This window comes from Prionailurus viverrinus, chromosome B4, assembly GCF_022837055.1.
Source record: "Prionailurus viverrinus isolate Anna chromosome B4, UM_Priviv_1.0, whole genome shotgun sequence".
Taxonomy (NCBI): Eukaryota; Metazoa; Chordata; class Mammalia; order Carnivora; family Felidae; genus Prionailurus; species Prionailurus viverrinus.
In genome coordinates, this window is record NC_062567.1 from 14,750,510 (window position 1) to 14,771,594 (window position 21,085).

At 37.2% G+C, this 21,085-nt stretch overlaps 1 protein-coding gene across 1 annotated transcript in view; it reads left to right on the forward strand.

Moving 5' to 3' along the window:
• The window catches only part of MALRD1 (MAM and LDL receptor class A domain containing 1), a 779,242-nt gene that overhangs the window by 100,907 nt on the left and 657,250 nt on the right, over window positions 1–21,085 (forward strand). Inside the window, exons 12-14 of the mRNA XM_047865740.1 lie at window positions 6,374–6,547; window positions 16,310–16,430; window positions 18,635–18,775. Of these exons, the coding sequence (XP_047721696.1) occupies window positions 6,374–6,547; window positions 16,310–16,430; window positions 18,635–18,775 (436 nt within the window). The remainder of the gene's footprint in view (window positions 1–6,373; window positions 6,548–16,309; window positions 16,431–18,634; window positions 18,776–21,085) is intronic.

The window sequence follows — 21,085 nt, forward strand, 5'->3', positions numbered from 1 at the left end:
TAAACAAAATTCTTTGTTTTCCACAAAATGAACACCTATGTTAGACGTTTCTGTTCAGCGTGCCTTGTTTTCAGTCCTTTTGAGAGTTCTAGCATGCCCATAAGCCCTTTAGGATTCCAGTTTATATTTTTAGTTATCAGAAAGTAATGGAGATCGATACTGCAGCACACTGAATTCATCATCTGTAAGTGTAGGGGTACAGCAGTTTATTCCGGTATTCCTGGTGACAAATTACGTATCATTCAGAGGTATAAATCTAATTATATGTTCAGCTTGATATAAATCTGAATGGGAGTGCCCAGAACTCCTAATGGATTGTCCTCCCTCTTCCCCCTCCTGCCCCCTCCCCTTGTTATTTCCTGCCCATTTCTTTAGGGGGATTATATTTAAAATACCTGCCTGGACTCCCCTTCACCCAAATACACTCTACGCTTGCCCACCTTTGTTTTATTTCTATTAAATCCTATGCAATAGATACGGAATTTTTTTTTTTTTTTAAGAACTCCTGAAACAATTACTCGATCTGTAAAAGTTCGTCACAAACTTGCTTAGCTTTAATTCAAGGCCATAAACTGAAGTGATGTGATCGTGGTCACTGTTGTATACATAACATATGGGATGCAAAACAATAAAATGTATTCTTCCTGTTTTGCAGAAATTCGGAAGTAAACATTAAGAGCTTATTAGTAATTCCAGAGACTCAATTAGAAATCATATATATTTTTTTCTTTGTAAAGATGACCTACATTTCCTCTTGTTTTGCGCTGGTAGCCGTTAGTTCATGGTCAGTGGGATTATGTATCAATTTACAATTGCTTCCACTTGGGAACAATTTTCTCTATTGTCACTTAAACTTGGAGCTTAGCTGTGGTGGGGCCTCAGTGAAAGCCATGGGCAGTTTAGACACTTGATTTATTTCTCAGAACCAAGTACTCAACCCCCCAAGGCTTCAGTGTTAATGGTTTTCCTTGCTTTTTGGAAAAGGAAGAGTGTTTTAAGGAGCCATTACAGGCTGCCAGAAGAGGTGTCTGTTTTTTTCTTTTTCTTTTTTTCCCCTTTTGTCTGTTTCTGCTTGAATGTTAGTGCTTTTGAGTTAGAGGAAAGGATATTTGGGTTATTTTACAGTACTTTTTGGTCTAGGAAGTAGAATTAGCTAGAGGAGGAAGGTTATTTGTAGTCTGAGATACACAAAGCTAATGTTCTTTCCCAACAAAGTATTCTAAGAATATAGTATTACTTTTTTATAAGTCTGTGGTAATGTGTGGTACTTTATAGAACAGCGAAACAACCAAATTCATATCTCTTGAGTAATGAGAAAATCTTGTCAATTTTCCTAACTGGAACATATTGATAATAGTTATACTTGTGGAATAGCACTGTTCTTCATTATAACATGGTAAACTGAGGCAGTGAGCTAAGTATAGTTGGGTGCTTTGATATGACTAATGTCTTCATTTTATGAAATGACACTTTTTCCCTACATAGTCATATGAAGCTGATACACTTGAGAACATTTTTTTTGAAAGGACTTTAAAAACATGAAGCTTTCTTTTGAGTCTTCTTTTCTAACAACAGGCTTGTGGAGTCATTTTGCACAAGTTCCCTTGTCCTTAACCTATAGCCAGCACATGGCATCAACATGTACAATTTTTCTTACACCTCCCCCCGCTTCCCCACCTTGCTCAAGATGTGGACTTTAATTTAAAAGTATCAGAAGTCCCTTCAAGTCACTGTTGGAAACTCGGCACGTTTCCTTGGAATAGCCGGGAGATAGGATGAACAACACATGGGAACCAGAGGCTCCCATTTCTTACTGATGTTGAAGTGTAGTTACTGATTTGAATTAACTCGGAAATATCAAATATGAAGGATATTTGTGCTAGGTATTAATATTTTCTGAGTTCTCATATTTGAGTTACTGTACTAGATTACTTTTAGGACTTCGCAATTCATCAGAAGCAGGAAGATTGAGAATACAAAGCTTCTGCTTTCGAGCTAGTTGGCATATTCATCTGTTTAAAAAAATAAATTTCAGCTTGTTTTGCACTTACTTTAATATTCTTGAATTCAAAAGAAATTGTATTTTTTTTAAAAAGTGAATGAGAATATCAGGGAAAAGATAGATGAAGCAAGAGATGGGTTGGTCCCACAAATAAAGTTTATTAGAGCCAGGCTACACGTTCGAACTAAGTTTTCCAGCAACCAGTAGAGACAGATGAGCCATCATTTGGTTTAGATTCAAGGTGGTAAAAATTACAAAGCAAAAATAGTTCTTTGGGGAATTCTCTCCTGAGTGTACATGGTGATCACAACGTAAACCTTCTTTCTCTGACTCAGTACACACACATTGCTTGCCTGCTCACAGCCTGGATGCCTGGAATGCAATAGGGACCAGCTAAGTATGCGCTTGCCCCAGTGAAATGTTGGTTTTAGGGATTCCAATGGCAATTCGGTGTTAAGTGCTCCAAGAGGGTGAGTACAGCATAACAATCATAATCCACTTATAACAGTTCTCTCGACAAGTTTTGAAAGACCATGTCTTGTAATGTTCTCCCAGTAGAGTGATGAACTCACATTCAACGAGAAATTTAGAAAAAAAAAATTAAATGATTACGGAGTGGGGCTTAGAATGGTGCAACCACACTTTGTTCCCTGATCGTTTTGTTTAATCCACGGATAGATGTTAGCATATGGGATGGATTCTAGGGGAAACAACGGGGTATGGGGGAAAGTAGAGCAGGTACTCTCTCCACCTGTGCATGAGCAAAACACATGGAGGCTAATCATATAAATTAAAACCACAGATTATGTTTAAAAAATTTTGTTTTTTAGCGTTCATCTTTGGGAGACAGAGCGTGATTGGGGGAGGAGCAGAGAGAGAGAGAGAGACACAGAATCTGAAGCAGGCTCCAGGCTCTGAGCTGTCAGCACAGAGCTCAATGTGGGACTCAAACTCAATGTGGGACTGCGAGATCACAACCTGAGCCGAAGTCGGATGCTCAACCGACTGAGCCACCCAGGCACCCCGACAACACATTATATTTTACTGGAGATTCTAAACTTCTAATTAAGCTTATTCAGAGGAAGAATACTCAGGCAAAAACATAATTATGACTAGGAGTCAGAAAAATCACTACGGGTGTGTGTGTGTGTGCGGGCGTGTGCGTGTGTGATGAATGATCCTGTTCCCAGCATGGACTTAACTCCCAGCTGAGTTTGGAGGAGCTACAGATATCTTCTTTTTTCTCTCTCCTCTCTCTTCTCTTTTCCTTGCCTCTTTTTTCTCTTCTCTTCCTTTCCCTTTCCTCCTTCTTCTTTCTTCTATATCTTGAAGATAAGACAGGTACTGCACATACTAGGCAGGGTCCGATAGGAGGCAGAGAAGGCAGGGTAGCCAAGCATTTGGAATGCAGCTTAGAAAGGGCATGAAGATCCGGCCAAGGAGTTCTAAGACGGAGGAGCCGTCGAAAGAAAGATTCTAGGGAAGTTGAGGAAAGAAGCAGAATTTTTGAAGAGTAGAGATTCATTTGGGCACAGACCAAAATCAAATGAAACTAATAGGAAGAAATCATTTTAATAAACTCTTAAATAATGCCCCGTTAGGTCACTTCACAGAGTTAAGTATCAGAGAGCCTGATTACTCCTTTGTAGACCTGGGCACTCTTCCGGAGAATGTCACGGGACACTGTAGGAACCAAAGAGCAAGTGGTGTAGCCAAGGCCATTACCCTTGCAAGCTTAGTTGTTCACCTGTACTCGTAACTATTAGCGTAAGTCACCTGAAATGATGACTTGGATATTTGTCATATGATGTCATATCATATGACATCAAAATGTCATATCATCCAAAAATGATGATTGGATATTTAAAAAAAATATAAATAATGCACAGAGGATGCAATTAAAACCAATAAAATAGTTTGAGCTTCCCCCTCTTTTTTTTTCCCTCTCCAATTTGCAATTAAAAGAACTGCTTTGTTGGAAGCTCTTTTAACCACATGAAATTGTCCTGAATACGCTAATTCAGTGCCTTGCCCAGTCATACTCCATATAAACCATGCCTTAGTGAAAACCAAGAGAAGTAAAACATTTATAAATATTAACATTTATCTTACTACTTTTTAATGAATCAGGCATGGATGACAAAAATAATTTCCTTTTAGAATTGTAAGTAGTAAATACATTTTAAATGGTTGGTATAAACATACCTGTGTTTGTAGTTCTGTTTAATAGAATTTTCTATGATAATAGAAGTTTTTCTTTGCTATGTCCAGAATGGTTGCAACTCACTACATATAACTCTTGAGCATATGTTGTAATGACTATAATTGAGGAAGTGGATCTTTCGTTTGGTTTCATTTTAATTAATTTGTGTGTAAATAACCACACTATGTTCATATCTTTGCTACTGTATGCATTCTAGTTAATTGTTCCCTTTTCTTTTCATTCTCCCCCATAAAACTCTGGAGTCCCTAAGGACACCTAATGCTTTGTACCTTTTCTGACACAGAGCAGTGTTTTTCATTCTCTGGTGAAGTTTACAGACATTTACGTAAGCACTGATGCTAATAGTCCTGCTCACCTCTTCTTTTCCAAAAAGTACCTATTAACAAAATCTGAATACAAACTGCCGTAATGTATTCTGCAAGGAATTTGCGACACGCATGGTGATTTGACGTTCATGACTTAGTGTTCTACTTCCAGTGGGTAGCAGATTGAAAGGCACAGAGCTTGTGCACTTGACAGGTGCCTATCTGAAATCACAGCTGTATTAATAATTTTGTTCAATGATTTCACTCTTACCAATATTAAATTTGAAAAAAAAAAAACTTTGGAAGGTTTCTTTGTCTGTAATAAGCTGAAGAATTCTCCTTAATTCTTTACAATGCCAAGTCTGTTAAAGTAGTAAATTAAATATAAGTCTTGAGCTCTTATCCTGTGAAATATGGATCCCATTGGCATTTACTCTTAATACACTGTTGAAATACCTTAGCACTGGTGATGTACTGAATGACAGTTTGACAGCTTGAAATTCTGATAGGGCATGCATATCTCTTGTACTACTAAGTTTAAAGCTCTGTTTTGCATATTTACAAGCTAGGAATAGGCTGAGACTCTAGCAGGGATCTAAAATTTAATTGTCCGTGAGGAACGTAAATCCTCCCTTTCCATAAAATCTAATCAAACACTCTGTTTGCCTTTACATTTCTTACTTACCTGCCTTGCTTACCTGAGTTTAGGGGAGCATGGTAGTCATGTCTAAAATGAAGTGAATAGCCAGAAAGAATTTTTTGATCAAGTTGTGGCCATTAAGTGGACACTGGAAAACTGTGCACTACATTGGAACAGAGAATGCTTGATCTTTTAAAGCTGGACAACTTTTTAAAAGAGCATATAAAACTTTTTCACCTTTAATTTCCACTGGAATTGGTACCAACCATGAAATAAATGGGTAGACCATACGTGTACTAAAATCTGTCCATGTAACAAAATAAAACGATAGCAGTGAAGGAAAAAAAAAAACAAGAATTTAAAATATGGTGAAACTGAAAAGGAGTCTGTTTTAATCCAAAGAGAAGGATTTTACTTCTGAGAGGCCTCATCTCTGAACGTTGTGTTTTCTTTGAATCCTAAGGCTGCACTTTTCAAAGACCTAATGAGAAAAAGAAAAAAAAAATGCCCTGTGTCTGAACTTGTTTTTATGGAGATTTTGTTGACGTGTTTTATAGAGTGAATCATCCAATTATTGAGGTTGGTCCTACCTCACACAGTACCTGTTGCTTAGTAAATGCTCACTAAATATGTATTTGATAAATGAGGGTCCTGAATTCGATATTGTTGCTACTGCTGTCAGTACCCAAAATAATTCTCTCTTTACGTTTTCTTTACTACCCAGTTAACTGCTCAAACCCTTAGATTAATTATGTCATCTTTGATAATGACTAGGAGGTGAAAGGATCACTCTCCCACTCCCAAAAAAGGATGTTTTCTTTACTTGAATTAAATTATGAATTAACAGTATTATAGGAGCTCCCAAGTTCTTTGATAATGTCCCCATGGGAAGAAATTAATGAAAAGTACTCATTACAGTTTTATTTTATTTGAGAAAATAATTTTTCAACAAAACTTTTTTTTTGGTTTATTGTTTAAGACGGCAAAGGGAATACATAAGTCAAACCTGATCTTGTACACTAAGAATGTGTACCTCCCCGATTCATGAGAAGCAAGAGAGAAAGGTCCTTTCATAGAAGGAAAGAGCATGGAACCTCCTCTGGGTGTGAACCACCCCCATGGGTGTGATATTTTTAATTATAGAAAAGCTCCTGGAGACAGGTAACTGGAATATTGATATCATTCAAAAACATTTTCAACAGGTGCGATTTTGGTATCACTTGTCTTGGCATTCACATCTCTCGGTTTTTACAAGAACATCACTGTCTGGGGATTTGCAAAAGCAAGGTGATCTGATTGGAATCTCCACATCTCAGTGGAAACAAGCAAAAATCAATCTCTATGTGAAGCCTGGAGAATCTACTCTACCTTTTCAGGTAAGCACATAAGAAATCAATACAACTCAACAGAGGATGCTAATTTAATACTACTTTTTTTTTTTCAGAGAACAACATACATAACACATATAAGTTGTTCAGATAGTAATAAAACAGGCACATTCACAATCGGATGAGTACAGATGTTAAACTGGTTTGAGTGCTCAAGACTTATGTGTGGAGGCTTAGCAAAAGTGGAGATAAGAATTGAATAGGAGGAAAAAAAGAACACAAAGAATTGAATAGGATGGCATGGCAAAGAGAAGAATAATAGGAAAATATTTATTTTTTAAGTGATGGTGGTGGATTATATGAGGTAGTGAAAAAACCTGACCATGCTCACATTTTAATTCTGGTGCTTTATTTTCTGCTTTCCATTGATACTGAGGATTTTTTTAAAAAATGATTTTTATTTGAGAGAGAGAAAGAGAGAGTGCACACACAAGACAGGGAGGGGTAGGGAGAGAGGGAGAGAGGGAGAGAGAATCTTGAGCAGCTTCTGTGTGCTGTCAGTGCAGAGCCCGATCGGGTCTCAGTCTCAAGAGCTGTGAGGTCATTACCTGAGCCAAACTCAGGTGTTGGATGCTTAACTGCCTGTGCCACCCACCTGCCCCAATATCGAGGACTTTTAATCAACCTTTTGTGTCATTTTCGTGGCTAATAATAAAAGAAGGGAACTGTAGTTAATCAAATGGCTGCCCAAATGGGCATGGCTACCTTCTGGATGACGTTTGAAAGGAGTGATTATAGATTATAGATTATAGATTATAGATTATATATAGATTATAGATCATAGTGATTATAGATATATATATCTATAATATAGATGAAAACACAGAGTTTTTGGAGTAAGGTGGTCTGAGTTCTGATCTCTGTTCTGCTCATGGGTTGCTAAGCGATTACAAATTACATCCTTGAGCCTCACATTTCTCTATCTGTGAAAACACAGTGATTAAAGAGAAAGTTAAAATGGTGGCCATGAACATGGGCTCTGGAGTCTGGGGTTCAAGCCAGGTGTATAATCATGAGGTAAGTGCTTAATCCCTCTACATTTGTTCATTCTGTGAATGGGGGTGAGGGTCATTGTTGGAGTGTTGGGAGCCCCTGATAACATACCTTATTGGTCCTCATTTCTGTACCAGTTAAGATAAATATAGATGTCAAACAGAGAGTAAAAATTTTAGAGAAGATGCCTTACAATTTTCAGCCATATGTTTAAATAACGCTTCACCTCAGAATAAATAGATTCACCCAGAGAACAACGGACTCTGCCAGGGAAATCCAGGACTCACACACTTTGGGAGAAACCTTTTCCTATTAGCCAGAGCTAACATCAGGATGCATGCATCTAAGAGTGGGAGTTGAAGGAGAGGCAAAGAGCATGTTTAGCACATCCGGCTTATTCTAACATCACTAACTGGTTAGATCCTCCTCTCCATGGGAGTCATGGGTAAGTAACAGCAGTGTTACTGCAGGGAAGTTCCTGTCCCTGGAAGTTGGAGGAATAGGGAATAAGTATGGACTCCTGTCAGTATTCTTTATAGAACTCCTGGAAGGATTGAATGATTTATACACATAAAGCACATAGTGGGTATTCTGGCATAGAGTGAACACACAAAGGTAGCCATTATTATTCCTGTGATTATCACTTGGATGTTGTCTAGGAATAGTAGGCACTCAAGAAATATTAGTCTTCTTTATTTGGAAGAGGAGTCTCCTCTTCATCAGAACTCTAGGTTCAATGATTAGAAACTGCTTCGCTCAGTGAAGGTCTCTAAAATCCCTGATTCTCAAGGATCGTATTTATGATTCCCCTCCAATATTTGGTGGAAAGAAATACTATGAATCTAGTGATTCTTCATAGGAAAGCAGTAAAGGCCAGTCATGGAATCATTTAAACATCAATCCCCATCACATGTGACAGGACAGACAAAATCAGAACAATCCAATCCTTTGCTTCAGTTATTTATATTCTGTGTTAACAGTTTTTTCACTAGGTTTGCTTTTGGTTAGAATGAAACTTACTGTGAAGATCTTTGAGAGTCCACTGTTAATTGACTTCTTGGGAATTAGAATGTCCTTCTCCACAGAAAAACCTGCACATGAATAATTATTCATGAGTTCCTTGTGATTGCCCAAACTTAGAAGCATCCCTGTTCTTCAGTAGGTGAATGGATAAACTGTCATACATCCAGACAATGGAATATTATTCAGTGTTGAAAAGAAATGAGCTATCAACTCATGAATAAACACAGGGGAACCTCAGGTGCATATTACTAAGAGAAAGAAACCAATCTGAAAAGGCTCCATGCTCTGTGAGTCCAACTGTATGGCATTCTGGAAAAGGCAAAACTGGGGAGACAATAACAAGATCAGTGGTTGCCAGGGGTTGGAGGGGTGCAGGGAGAAAGGAGGGGTGAACAGATGGGGCACAGAGGATTTTTTAGGGTGGTAAAAATACTCTGTATGACAATACGGTTATGGATAAACGTTATTGTACATTGGTCCAAACCTACAGAATGTACAACATCAAGAATGGACCACGATATAAACAATGGACTTTGGGTGATTATGAGGCTCATCAGTTGTGACAAATGTCCCGCGCTCGTGGGAGATGATGATGGGGATGCTGTGCATGTGTTGGGGCAGGGGGTGTAGCACAAAACTCAGCACCGTCTCCTCAGTTTTGCAGTGAGCCTAAAACTGCTCTAAAAATCTTAATAAATGAAACCAGAATGTCTTCTGTTAGAACTGGTTATTTGGGAAATATTTTGAGTTAAAATACATGCCATTCCTTTCCAGGCCTGGAGGCACTCATTAACCCATCACGTTATTGAAGAGATTCAGCAGTTCATTTTGTTTTCCTCTTTAGTATTTCTTCCTTTGGGGTTCTGGTTTTTGTTTTGTTTGGCTTTGTAGTGCAAAGGGAGATTACTCTTTATAACCCAGGGCGTATTCACTGCTTTGTAGGTTGACCAGTGGTTTGATAGGATTTTATAATTTGGCAGCAGTGGATTTGTGATGCTGTCTTTTTTTTTTTTTTTTTTTTTATGTTTGTTTCTTTTGAGAGAGAGAGATTGCGGATGAGCATGACTGGGGGAGGGACAGAGAGAGAGAATCCCAGGCAGGCTCCATGCTCCACATGGAGCCCGCTGAGGGGCTCAGTCTCACAACCATGAGATCATGACCTGAGCCAAAATCAAGAGTCAGGTGCTTAACCCACTGAATCACCCAGGTGCCCTAATTTGTGATGCTTCCTAAATAAGCCTGGCTCTGCTGTGTCCTTATCCCTCTCCTGGCGTCTCAGCACCTTGTGTGGGCTTCTCTCTCCAGGTGGGGATCCTAATCCACACCAATAATCCTCAGTTTTAATTGTGGTGGCTTTTGAGGGGAGGGAATGGTCCTGGGTTCTTGCGCGGTCTTAATTCACCCTGGAGAAGTTTTTATAGTCTCCGCTTCTGTCCCCCTTAATCCTGTTACGTGGCTGTAGGACACATCTGTTTTAGAAACTGCAGGTGAGTTAAGAGAAAAATAAGAATCTTCTCAGCTTTCATCATTAAGAAGCCCGTTATGGGTCCACGATCTCTAATCAACAATTTGGAAAATTAAAATTTGGAGAACAGTAAGCTTTTGAAAAACGAACCTAGAGGGGCACCTGGGTGGCGCAGTCGGTTAAGCGTCCGACTTCAGCCAGGTCACGATCTCGCGGTCCGGGAGTTCGAGCCCCGCGTCAGGCTCTGGGCTGATGGCTCAGAGCCTGGAGCCTGTTTCTGATTCTGTGTTTCTCTCTCTCTCTGGCCCTCCCCCGTTCATGCTCTGTCTCTCTCTGTCCCAAAAATAAATAAACGTTGAGAAAAACGAACCTAGAGATCACACATGACCTCCCCTGAAGAGTTCATTTAGTGAGCTGTTTGCATGTAGTGCCACCCCGATCTCCCTGAGAGTATCATGTGACACACACAGTATGTGTTAGATTAACATTCTCCGCTCTGAACTATTCAAAGTTCAAAACCCAGCTGGCCCCAAATACTTGAGATAAGGAATCACTGGCCCGTGTTCATATTTTGATGTGAATCAGTCCAGATTTTATACAGACACACAAACACATGATATGTAAAAATACACAGTCATACATTGATAGTCACTCAAGATTAGTTGTAGTTAATACAACTAATATGCACGTGGTAGTACTTAATACATTATTATTACACGTATATTAAATATTTCAAACAAGGAGAAAGTGCAGAGCGAGGCAAACATCTTTGTGTTCACACCACGAACGAACTGTTTGCATTTTTTTTGCTTATAATGATAATACCTGTTTGCATGTGAGAAATACAGCTTTTGTCCTCTTTGTACCCATTTCTTTTCCTTGTCCTCTGCTGGAAAAAAAATTGCAGATATTATGTTGGCTTTAATCTGATTTCTGTAAATGCATTTTAAAAATATGAAATATGCATAAGGATTCTAGGTAGGTGCAATTTTTTTTAATGTTTATTTATTTTGAGAGAGAAGGCAAAAGAGCGAGAGCGAGAGCGAGAGAGAACATGAACAGGGGGAGGGGCAGGGAGAGAAGAGGGAGAGAATCCCAAGCAGGCTTTGCGCTGTTAGTGCAAAGACCGATGCGGAGCTCAGTCTCACAAACCTTGAGATCATTATCTGAGCTGAAATCAAGAGTCGGGCACTTACCTTACTTAGCCACACAGGCGTCCTTAGGTCGCTGCAATTCTCCTTCATTCTTTTATCAACAACAAAAACAGAAGGTAGTCTACCTACAAATAGTCTAGCTTTTAAATATTCAAATATTTAAAGTTTATATCTTGGAAACCAGCTTCTTTGGCACTTTAGTAGACTGAGTCATTTAAGAGTGACCTTAGTCAGCACCTAGTTATCCTGCCATGTGACTAACCTCTGAATATATTTATACAGTGTAATCCAATCCGAACACTGGAAAGGAGAAAGGCATCAAACTGTCCGACCTCTGTGTGCCCTTCAAGCCATGAACTTCTGGTGCAGTGTGGTCCTTTTACTGTTTCTGGTAGACATCACAGCAGAGTACAAATCACTTTGAGTTTCTTAGGAATAAACACCCCTAGTTAGGTAGGTCTTTCATTCTTCCTGGTGGAAAAAGAGAAAGCTGACTCTTTATTCCTTAAGAACAGCACATTAACAACATTTCAATATTCTCTGCATTTCCTGTGTGGTTTTTGTTGGAAGAATGGAAGTCAAATTAAACTTAAAACTTGAAAAATTGAGAAGAATCTTATTAACTAAGTTTTAAGTTGGCCTGCTTGCTCGGTATGTTGAGCTTTTACAGAAATCTATTCGTTTCATTTACACTTTCTTTCCCCCCTAACTGCTGTTCTTAGTTTTAATATCTAAAGGTGGTACTTCTTCTGAGTACTGCCCATTGATTTCCAGCTGATTTACTCTGAGTTTCCTATTAATACATAATTGTGTCATATTTTAGACTTCATTTTAAAACAACCCTTTTGTGAAATTTTCCACAATGATTGATGCCATGTTCACTCTGTATCAGTCCATGATATAAATCAATAACAATTTCCTGACATTATTTGAAGATTCAGGGAAGAGTAAGATTTATAATACAATAGTAAAAGCTGGTCCAGTCTCTGTAACGTTACAGTGTCCTCGGCCTTCTTAATTTAGGACTGCATTGAATATTGTTTCATCAGACAGCTCTCTTCTGCAGTCTCTGCTAAAGACCAGTTATCTTTTTATTTTATTCTGGCAATGCAGTATAGCATAATCATTAATGGCTCAGGTTACATATTTTTCTTATTAGATGTGTGACCTTCAACCAATTGCTTTACCTCTGAAACTTCTGTTTCTTTTGCTTTAAAATGAGGATGAAAATAGCACCGTCTTCACAAGGCTAAAATAAGTGGATGTTCTTGGTATGTAGTAAGCTTTAGAGAAGTTTGTGGTTCCTCTTACTATTGATGGCACCGTCATTCAAAACTTGCTATATTCCAGTTTTTCTTTACTTGGTATAATCCTACGTTCTCCATTTCCTCTTAGATTTGTATTTTTTTTTTTTTTGTTTTTGTTAGTCCTTTTTCTTTTAAAACAAGGTATCAAAGAATCAAAATCTCAATGTGCTAGTTGAGTATTTCTCTGAAAAGGCTTACCTTGGCCTTTCAGATATAAAAAGTAATCACTTGGTTATAAGCAACATTTATAGATTGTTTGGTTCCTGAAAGCAAAAACAAGAAATGATTTTGCTTTTTCAGGGAGTAATATAATATCACTGAATAAAACAAGTATCGGCAAGATCCTGAAAAATAGTTTCAGAAAGGAGAGACCTCTGCCCATCCCTTGAAATTTAAATTCTCAAAATTTTCTTGAGAATCTTCCAAAATGAAGTTTTTGCTTTTCCTTCATTCATGGTTAAAATACCCATGGTTGAAACATTTCTTCTGAGTGAACTCTTTCTCATTTACTGATTATTAATTGGTTCTGTATTTTCCCAAAAGGAACTGCTTTTGGTCACAAATCAAAAGATCAGCTTAGCTGAAACAAGCAATACAAAATAGAAATAGCCAAGATGATTTTGGAATCATCAGATGGTATTATTTATAGATATAAGATACATTTTTAAAGGAAGGGATCATTTTTCTTTTTAAATGTGGGAGATTTTAATTCATGGTAGAATTATAATTTTTCATTTTATAGTTCTGGATTTAATTCTATAGAAGTAAGCAAGCAGAGGTGTACATGACCTAAAATCATTTTTATTTGGCTTTGGAAGTAAAATATTATACTAACATTTTAATATGAATGTTCAAAAGTCTAGTGGTTCCCTTCAGACAAAAAGATATAACCATATCGAACAGACCTATTCCATAGTGCTATTTCAACTTGTCCCAGGGCCCCACCCACTTTATTCAAAGAATAGGAACATGTACCTCTGTAGAGGCATGGAGAAATACCCCAAACATTCTTTTCTTCAGCTTTCCTTTAAGTTGTGCAGAGCTTCAAATATGGTGGTCAATAAAGGTAATGAGCCTGAAAAATTATGATGGTCAATAAGGGCTTGTCTAATGAGTCTGAAGAATTAAGCATCTGTATTTTGGTTGACTTTAGTTCAAGATGAATTCTAATAATGAATAAAAGGAAAAAAAGTTTCAAAGTCAGAACTGTCCAAAATAAATTACAATCACTTAATGCCGTTCAGCATACTGTATTTCTCTATTACAGTGCCTGTATATGTTACCTCAACATCCTTTTTTAAAACCTGTTATTATTTTCTGCATTTTTATGAAGTCCAAATTTGTTAGTTGGTTAAGAATCTACAAAAAAAACCCAGTTCTAATCAGAATTTGAAAAATCATTAAAATTTTATACATCTCATTATAAAGTATCAGAAATTGCAGATAAGGCAATAGTCCCTCCTGACCGCGGAGTCTTTATCTTGAGGTTAGTATAGACATTAGTTTATTTTTACTTCTGGACTCTGTTCTATTTATGTAATATATATGTATGTACTACATATATCTACAAATAAAAACCATTATGATTTTAGCCTAGTAGAATCATACTATAAACTTTTCTGGGGGCGCCTGGGTGGCTCAGTCGGTTAAGCGTCCGACTTTAGCTCAGGTCACCATCTCACGGTCCGTGAGTTCGAGCCCCGCATTGGGCTCTGGGCTGATGGCTCAGAGCCTGGAGCCTGCTTCCGATTCTGTGTCTCCCTCTTTCTCTGTCCCTCCCCCATTCATGCTCTGTCTCTCTCTGTCTCAAAAAGAAATAAACGTTAAAAAAAAATTAATAAAAAAAAAACTTTTTTGTGTAATTTTTCACCGAGAAACACATATTAAGGTTCTTTCCATATTGGCACATAGATATTATTTTTAACGGGCATGGTAATCCATGGTTTATATAACCAGCCATTTATTTATTTTTTGATTCACGTTTACGTTTTTCTATGCATTTGCTATCAGAAGCAACATTGAAGTAAACATTCCAGGACAGGCCTTCGTGTGTATTCCTATGAATGTCTCTCTAGCATGAATGCTGAGTAGTGAGCTTAATCTTTGTAGTGTGTGCTGTTTTTCTTTTTAATAGATGGCATCAACTTGCCCTCTAGTTGGGCTGCACCAGTTAATGCAGTCAGTTTGTTCCTCCTATTACTTAATTCATCGCTTTCTTAAAATCCTTCTATGTGTGGGAGGAAAATGTTTCCCTCCAACGGTTCCTTGCTGGGTCTGAAAATTAAACTAACAAAGCAGACCGAAGCAGAAAATGTACAAAATTATTTAATGTAAATCTTACCTGACACTGGAGCCTTAATAAGGACAGAAAGACCTTAAGAAGCAGTTAATCCTGAGCCTTTTACACGAGGTTTGATGAAGAGTGGACAGCCGTGGAAAGATGTGATAGGGCAGAGTGTGAGCTGTGTGTAGTAAACAGGGAGAAACTTAGCAAGGCTTTTTCATCCAGATTCCTCTGTGTGTGTGTCGTTTTGTTTTCCCAAATAAGGATGCTCCTTTCCTCCAGTTATAGGGAGGGCGGGCACCTCTTCCATGAAGGCATTACGATCTGCTTCAGGACGAGATCAGAAAGTCAGGTCCTGCACATGCCAATTCTTAAATTCCTCCAACTTGAAGTATGCCATATGCCAAGGTGTGCCATATTTTGGGAAAGCATGTCTGGAACCCCATAATCCTACAACACCCAGAGTGTTCTAGTATATGTGCTCCGGAGCGAGCCGTTCACCCAGAGCGTTCTAAATTATTACCATACACTTTCACATCTCCTTGCTTTTGCTTGTAACGTTACTAGTTTCTCCAACAAAATCTGAAACAGCAGTTGCAACTGAGGTAATTAATTATTGGCTATTAGGTAATTAATATTTTTACCAACTTTTTTTTCATATTTTGTCTCACCTGCTTGACAGAAATAATGAAGTGTTTTTCTTTGATGCCCCTAGTATCTTATACATACGTGTGTCTTTGTAGAGCACTTGCGGTGTAGTTGAGTTGTTAATGCATCACACCAAGTAAATTGTAAGATCGTTGGGATCTGAGGTCTTCGCTGATAAGATGGGGATGGGTCACCTACGGTGTCCTAGACTGGCAGTCCCACTACATATCTTTAAGACTCCAGACATAATTTCTCTCTCTCTTTTTTTAAAATGCTGGATTAACAACAGAATAATGTGATTAACAAGAAAGAAAACAAATTATATCAGTCATTATTCAGAGTGTTAGAATAAATTAAATTTAAATGCCTCTGAGTGTTTTAATTTATGAATATTAACTACTCTATGTGGTTATTGATTCTGTTTTACCTCATTAAGTGGGTTTCTCTATATGTATACATAATATAAGTATTTAAATATTCTGATTCGAAAACGAATCACTGCCTCCAGCAGACCCATTACAAATGAATTCATATCTCAATTAAATTGAGTTGTAAACCACACAGTTGATTACCCCAAAGAGCTCATTTTAAATGCATATGACTCTTAATGGCTCCAATGGGAAGGCAACCCTTCAGTCGTGATGAATGTTTCAACTTTTAATTGAAACAAGGTTACCTAAGACATTAAGGTTACATAAGATGCTGTCAGAGCCCTTATGACTTTATAAATTTATAATTTGAATGTTCTGGCCAAAAAGGTTTTCTAAAATTAGGTTGAAAGGTGGGACAGATGCAAATGAGCTTCTCTACACAAAGATATAGGATTGTAAGACACTTATGGTATATTTTTAATGATTTGTTTTTCTGTAATTATAGTTGATTTTAGAAGCTACTGTTTTATCATCAAATGCTACTGTTGCTCTAGATGACATCAGTATATCTCAGGAATGTGAAATTTCAGATAAGTCACTTCCAGGTACCAGCATACTAAAGAAAGGTGAGTTGTTGTTTTTTTTTTTTTTTTTTGGGTTTTTTTTTTTTTGTAGTTCCTGCAGTTTTAAACATTAAAATAATTAGTTCCTCCTGATACCAAAATTTAAAATATATTAGAGTCCTTCAGTAATATGGCTCACTAATAGCTAATACCAGGATGTGGATTATATCACATATCCTTCAAAACCGAAACATATTTTTGAAATATGTATGTGCTGTTTGACAGTCTAGGCTTTAGAGACTCTTCCAATAATATTCTATCCTTGTGGCTAAAACTATCACATGCGGTTTTTTAGTTATAAAATTATGAAAGAATTTTAATTATTTTGCGTATTATAAAAACACTTATGTAAGAATTCTATCCTAATTTTGTTTGGCACTTCAAATGAAAATATAGAGAAATTCATGTTTCAGAATTACCTAGGAGTTACAAAAAAAAACAAAAACTTACTGGGTTTGGAAAAGTAATTTAAGGCCAGCCAAAAATTTAAATGCTGACCCTAAAATTCTCTGTTTAAATTCAGAACATAGTATTTTCAAGTAACAGATGGAGTTTGGCTAATTCTTTGACTAAATATTTCATAGACCATTTCAATTAAGGTACAGAAAGATTGTCATAAAAATCATATAGGCATTTTTGAAAGTCCAACCATTATTTCGGCTCTGAGAATGGATTGAAACAGCATACATTATGCCTGTGGATACTTTGTCATCCTAACACTGATGCCTTTGATTGCTCCTACTCCAGAGGGAGTAAATAGACAACATTAAAGATTTCGCCTGCAAACCATCACACTTTATTTATTTATTTGTTGTCTGTATACATGAATATTATTTGCATTTGGAAATCAGGCACATCACATTCTGAAGTTATGTTTCATTAAACAACATACTTAGTAAATGGAAGAGTAGCGCTCTTCCAGGAACCAAGTGCAGTCATCAAGGATAATATAGGAGAAACAGTCCTGGATTGAGAACTGGATTGAAGAATTTTAATTAATAGTCCTTTTTTCTAAAGACATCTTTCACTGGTAAGATTGTACAAGTCTGTGTACTAACTGTATATGGTGCCATATATTTATTCAGAACATGTGTTCTGAACTTACAGTAAACCTTTCTAAGCTCTGTATGTGTAGTGGTTTTGATATAGACATTGAGGAGTGCAAAGCAACAGATTTAATGATTAATGTTTTTGAGGGTTTAACCAGAATTACCTTATTTATGTTATTTGATTAGCATTTTCCTCCCCCGAATCAAATACCACATGACCAGAATTGGAATCGCAGAAAGTTGACATTGAAGAGAATGCAACTGGAGGCAACAATGTGGTTAAAAGTTTTAAATTATCACTAAAATTAACATTAGCGGAAGTCTCTGAGAGTACTTGATCTCACGGACAGAGAAATCTTTTCAGAAAGTAAATAAAAACTCAGTTTATGTGTTCTTTGATCCAAGTATCATCTTAGTTGGTTAGAACATAAATATTTAAAAAAAAATTTTTTTTGATGTTTATTTAGTTTTTAAGGATAGAGAGAGACAGAGTGTGAGCTGGGGAGGGGCAGAGACAGAGGGAGACACAGAATCTGAAGTGGGCTCCAGGCTCTGAGCTGTCAGCACAGAGCCCATCTTGGGGCTGGAACTCATGGACTGTGAGATCATGACCTGAGCTGAAGTCAGACGCTTAACTGACTGAGCCACTCAGGTGCCCCAAGTTAGAGCACAATTCTAACTAGGACAAAATTTTATGACTTTTTCCTGAAAGGCCAATTGTTTTACACAAAGAGAAAAAAAAAAAAAACAAAAACCTTTTTTACTGTTTGTGTAGATTTGTTCAATAGGTAATTATAAGATCTCTCTTGTGGAATTTAGTGTTATTACCGGGCAGAAACTTAGGGATGGCACTAGAATAGGCATTAAACAATAAGGCAAGTCCCACTGGTAATGAATTATGTTATATTTGTGGGGCAGAATGGCCAGAGATTTACCTAGACCCTGTGTTTGAATTAAAGCCTTGGAAGGCTTTAATCAGCATGCAAATGGCTATAACAGTTAAGAGCAATTCTCAGTGCCTTATGTATACATTTGAAGCACCACCCACGGGATGAAAACAGAATTCTGATTTGGCCTTTTTATCTTGCTTCTGTGTGCTTAGCATATTTAAAAACTAGTATTCATAAAGCAATTATACATTCCATTTATTCACTGAAGGGGAAGAGTATGTGTTATCCTCTCCATCTCTTAATGTTGAAGCTGGATTTGTGCCACGTGAGGATGCAGGCTCTATTTCATCCAGCAAGTTCTGTGATTTTACATCTGATTCCCCAAATGGAGCAGATGAAGCCAACTGTGGTGAGTCAGTACTTTAATCACTTAGTCATTTGGCTAAGATTTATGTGCACCGTGGTCCCCACTTATCCATAGAGGATACATTCCAAGACCCCCGGTGGATGCCTCAAACCACAGATAGTACCAAATCCTGTATATTCTATGTTTTTTCCTATACATATGTATCTATGATAGAGTTTAAGTTATAAATTAGGCACAGGAAGAGATGAACAATAATAATTAAATAGAACAATTATAACAGTGTACTATAATAAAAGTTGTGTGAATGTGGTCTTTCTCAAATACCTATTGTACTTACCCTTCCTGTGATGATGTGAGTTGATAAAAATTCCTCCTTGATGGGATGAAATGAGGTGAACAATGTAGTCATTGTGACATAGTGTTAGCCTACTATTGACCTTTAAAAAAAATTCCAGTATAGTTAAAATACAGTGTTATATTAGTTTCAGTTGTACAATATAGTGATTCAAGATTTCCATACGTCACTAGGTGCTCATCACAACAAGTGTACTCCTTAATCCCCATTATCTATTTCACCCATCTCCCCATCTACCTCCCTTCTGGTAACCATCAGTTTGTTCTCTGCAGCTAAGAGTCTGTTTCTTGGTTTGTTCCTTTCTCTTTTTATTTCTTTGCTCATTTGTTTTGTTTCTTAAATTCCACATATGTGTGAAATCATATGGCATTTGTATTTCTCTGACTTATTTCACGTAGCATTATACTCTCTAGCTTCATCCATGTCACTGCAGGTGGCAAGATTTCATTCCTTTTTATGGCTGAATAAATATAGAACAAATATGAGTACAAATATACTGCATCTTTTTTATTCATTCATCAATCAGTGGACACTTGGGCTGCTTCCGTAGTTTGACTATTGTAAATAATGCTGCTATAAACCTAGGGGTGCATATGTCCCTTCGGATTGGTGTTTTTGTATTCTTTGGGTAAATACCCAGTAGTGTGATTGCTGGATCATAGGGTAGTTTTATTTTTACCTTTTAGAGGAACCTCCATACTGTTCTCCACAGCGGCTACATCGGTTTGCATACCTGTCAACAGTGCGTGAAAAAAGGGTTCCTTTTTCCACGTCCTCGCCAACACTTGTTTCCTCTGTTTTTGATTTTAACTACTCTGACAGATATGGCATGATACCTCATAGTTTTGATTTGCATTTCCCTGATTATGGATGATATTTTGAGTACTAACCCTTTATTGGATATGTTATCTGCAACTATCTTCTCCCATTCAGGAGGTTGTACCAAAAATGATAAGATGCCTAGGAATAAACCTAACCAAGCATGGGAAAGTCTATAAAACTATAAAACATTGATGAAAGAAATTGAAGACAACACAAAGAAATGGAAAGACATCCTATGCTCATGGATTAGAAGAACAAATATTATTGAAATGTCTATGCTACCCAAAGTAGCAGATTTAATATGGTCCCGATCAAGATTGTAACAGCATTTTTTGCAGAACTAGAACCAAAAATCCCCACATTTATCTGGAACTACTAAAGACCTCGAATAGACCTGTTTTTCTTTTGAAAAAGAAAGCTGAAGGTATCACAATTCTGGACTTCAACTTATATTACAAAGTTGTAGTAATCAAAATAGTATGGTGCTGGCACAAAAATAGACACATAGATCAATGGAACAGAATGGAAAACCCAGAAATAAACCTACAATTATGTGGTCAGTTAATCTTTGATAAAAGGGGCAACACAATTTAATGGGAAAAAGACCATCTCTTCACCAAATTGTGTTGAGAAAGCTGGAAGGCTATGTGTAAAAGAATGAAACTGACCACTTTCTTACTCCATACACAGAAATAAACTCAAAATGGATTAAAGACCTAAATGTGAGACCTGAAACCATAAAAATCCTAGAAGACAGCACAGACGGTAATGTCTTGGACATCAGCTGTAGCAACATTTTTCTAGATGTCTCCTGAGGCAAGGGAAACAAAAGCAAAAACGAAGTATTAGGACTACATCAAAATAAAAAGCTTCTGCACAGTGAAGGAAACAATCAGCAAAACTAAAAGGCAACCTACTATTGACCTTTGGGCTATACATCAGAAAAAGGATCATCAGCTTCCTAACTGTGGTTGACCTTGGGTCAACGTACGTATTTACTCTCTGAATGTAAAGTGCGCACTACTCGGGTGAATATTGTTTAATGAAGACAGCCAGGATGGAGACCTCTGTACAACTGAAATGACTTGTGCTTGAAAGCAAACCAGATTAGCTTTAAACCAGTAGGAAAAAAAATGAAGAGACCTCTGTAACCCTCAGTTTTGCTGTGTTGGAGT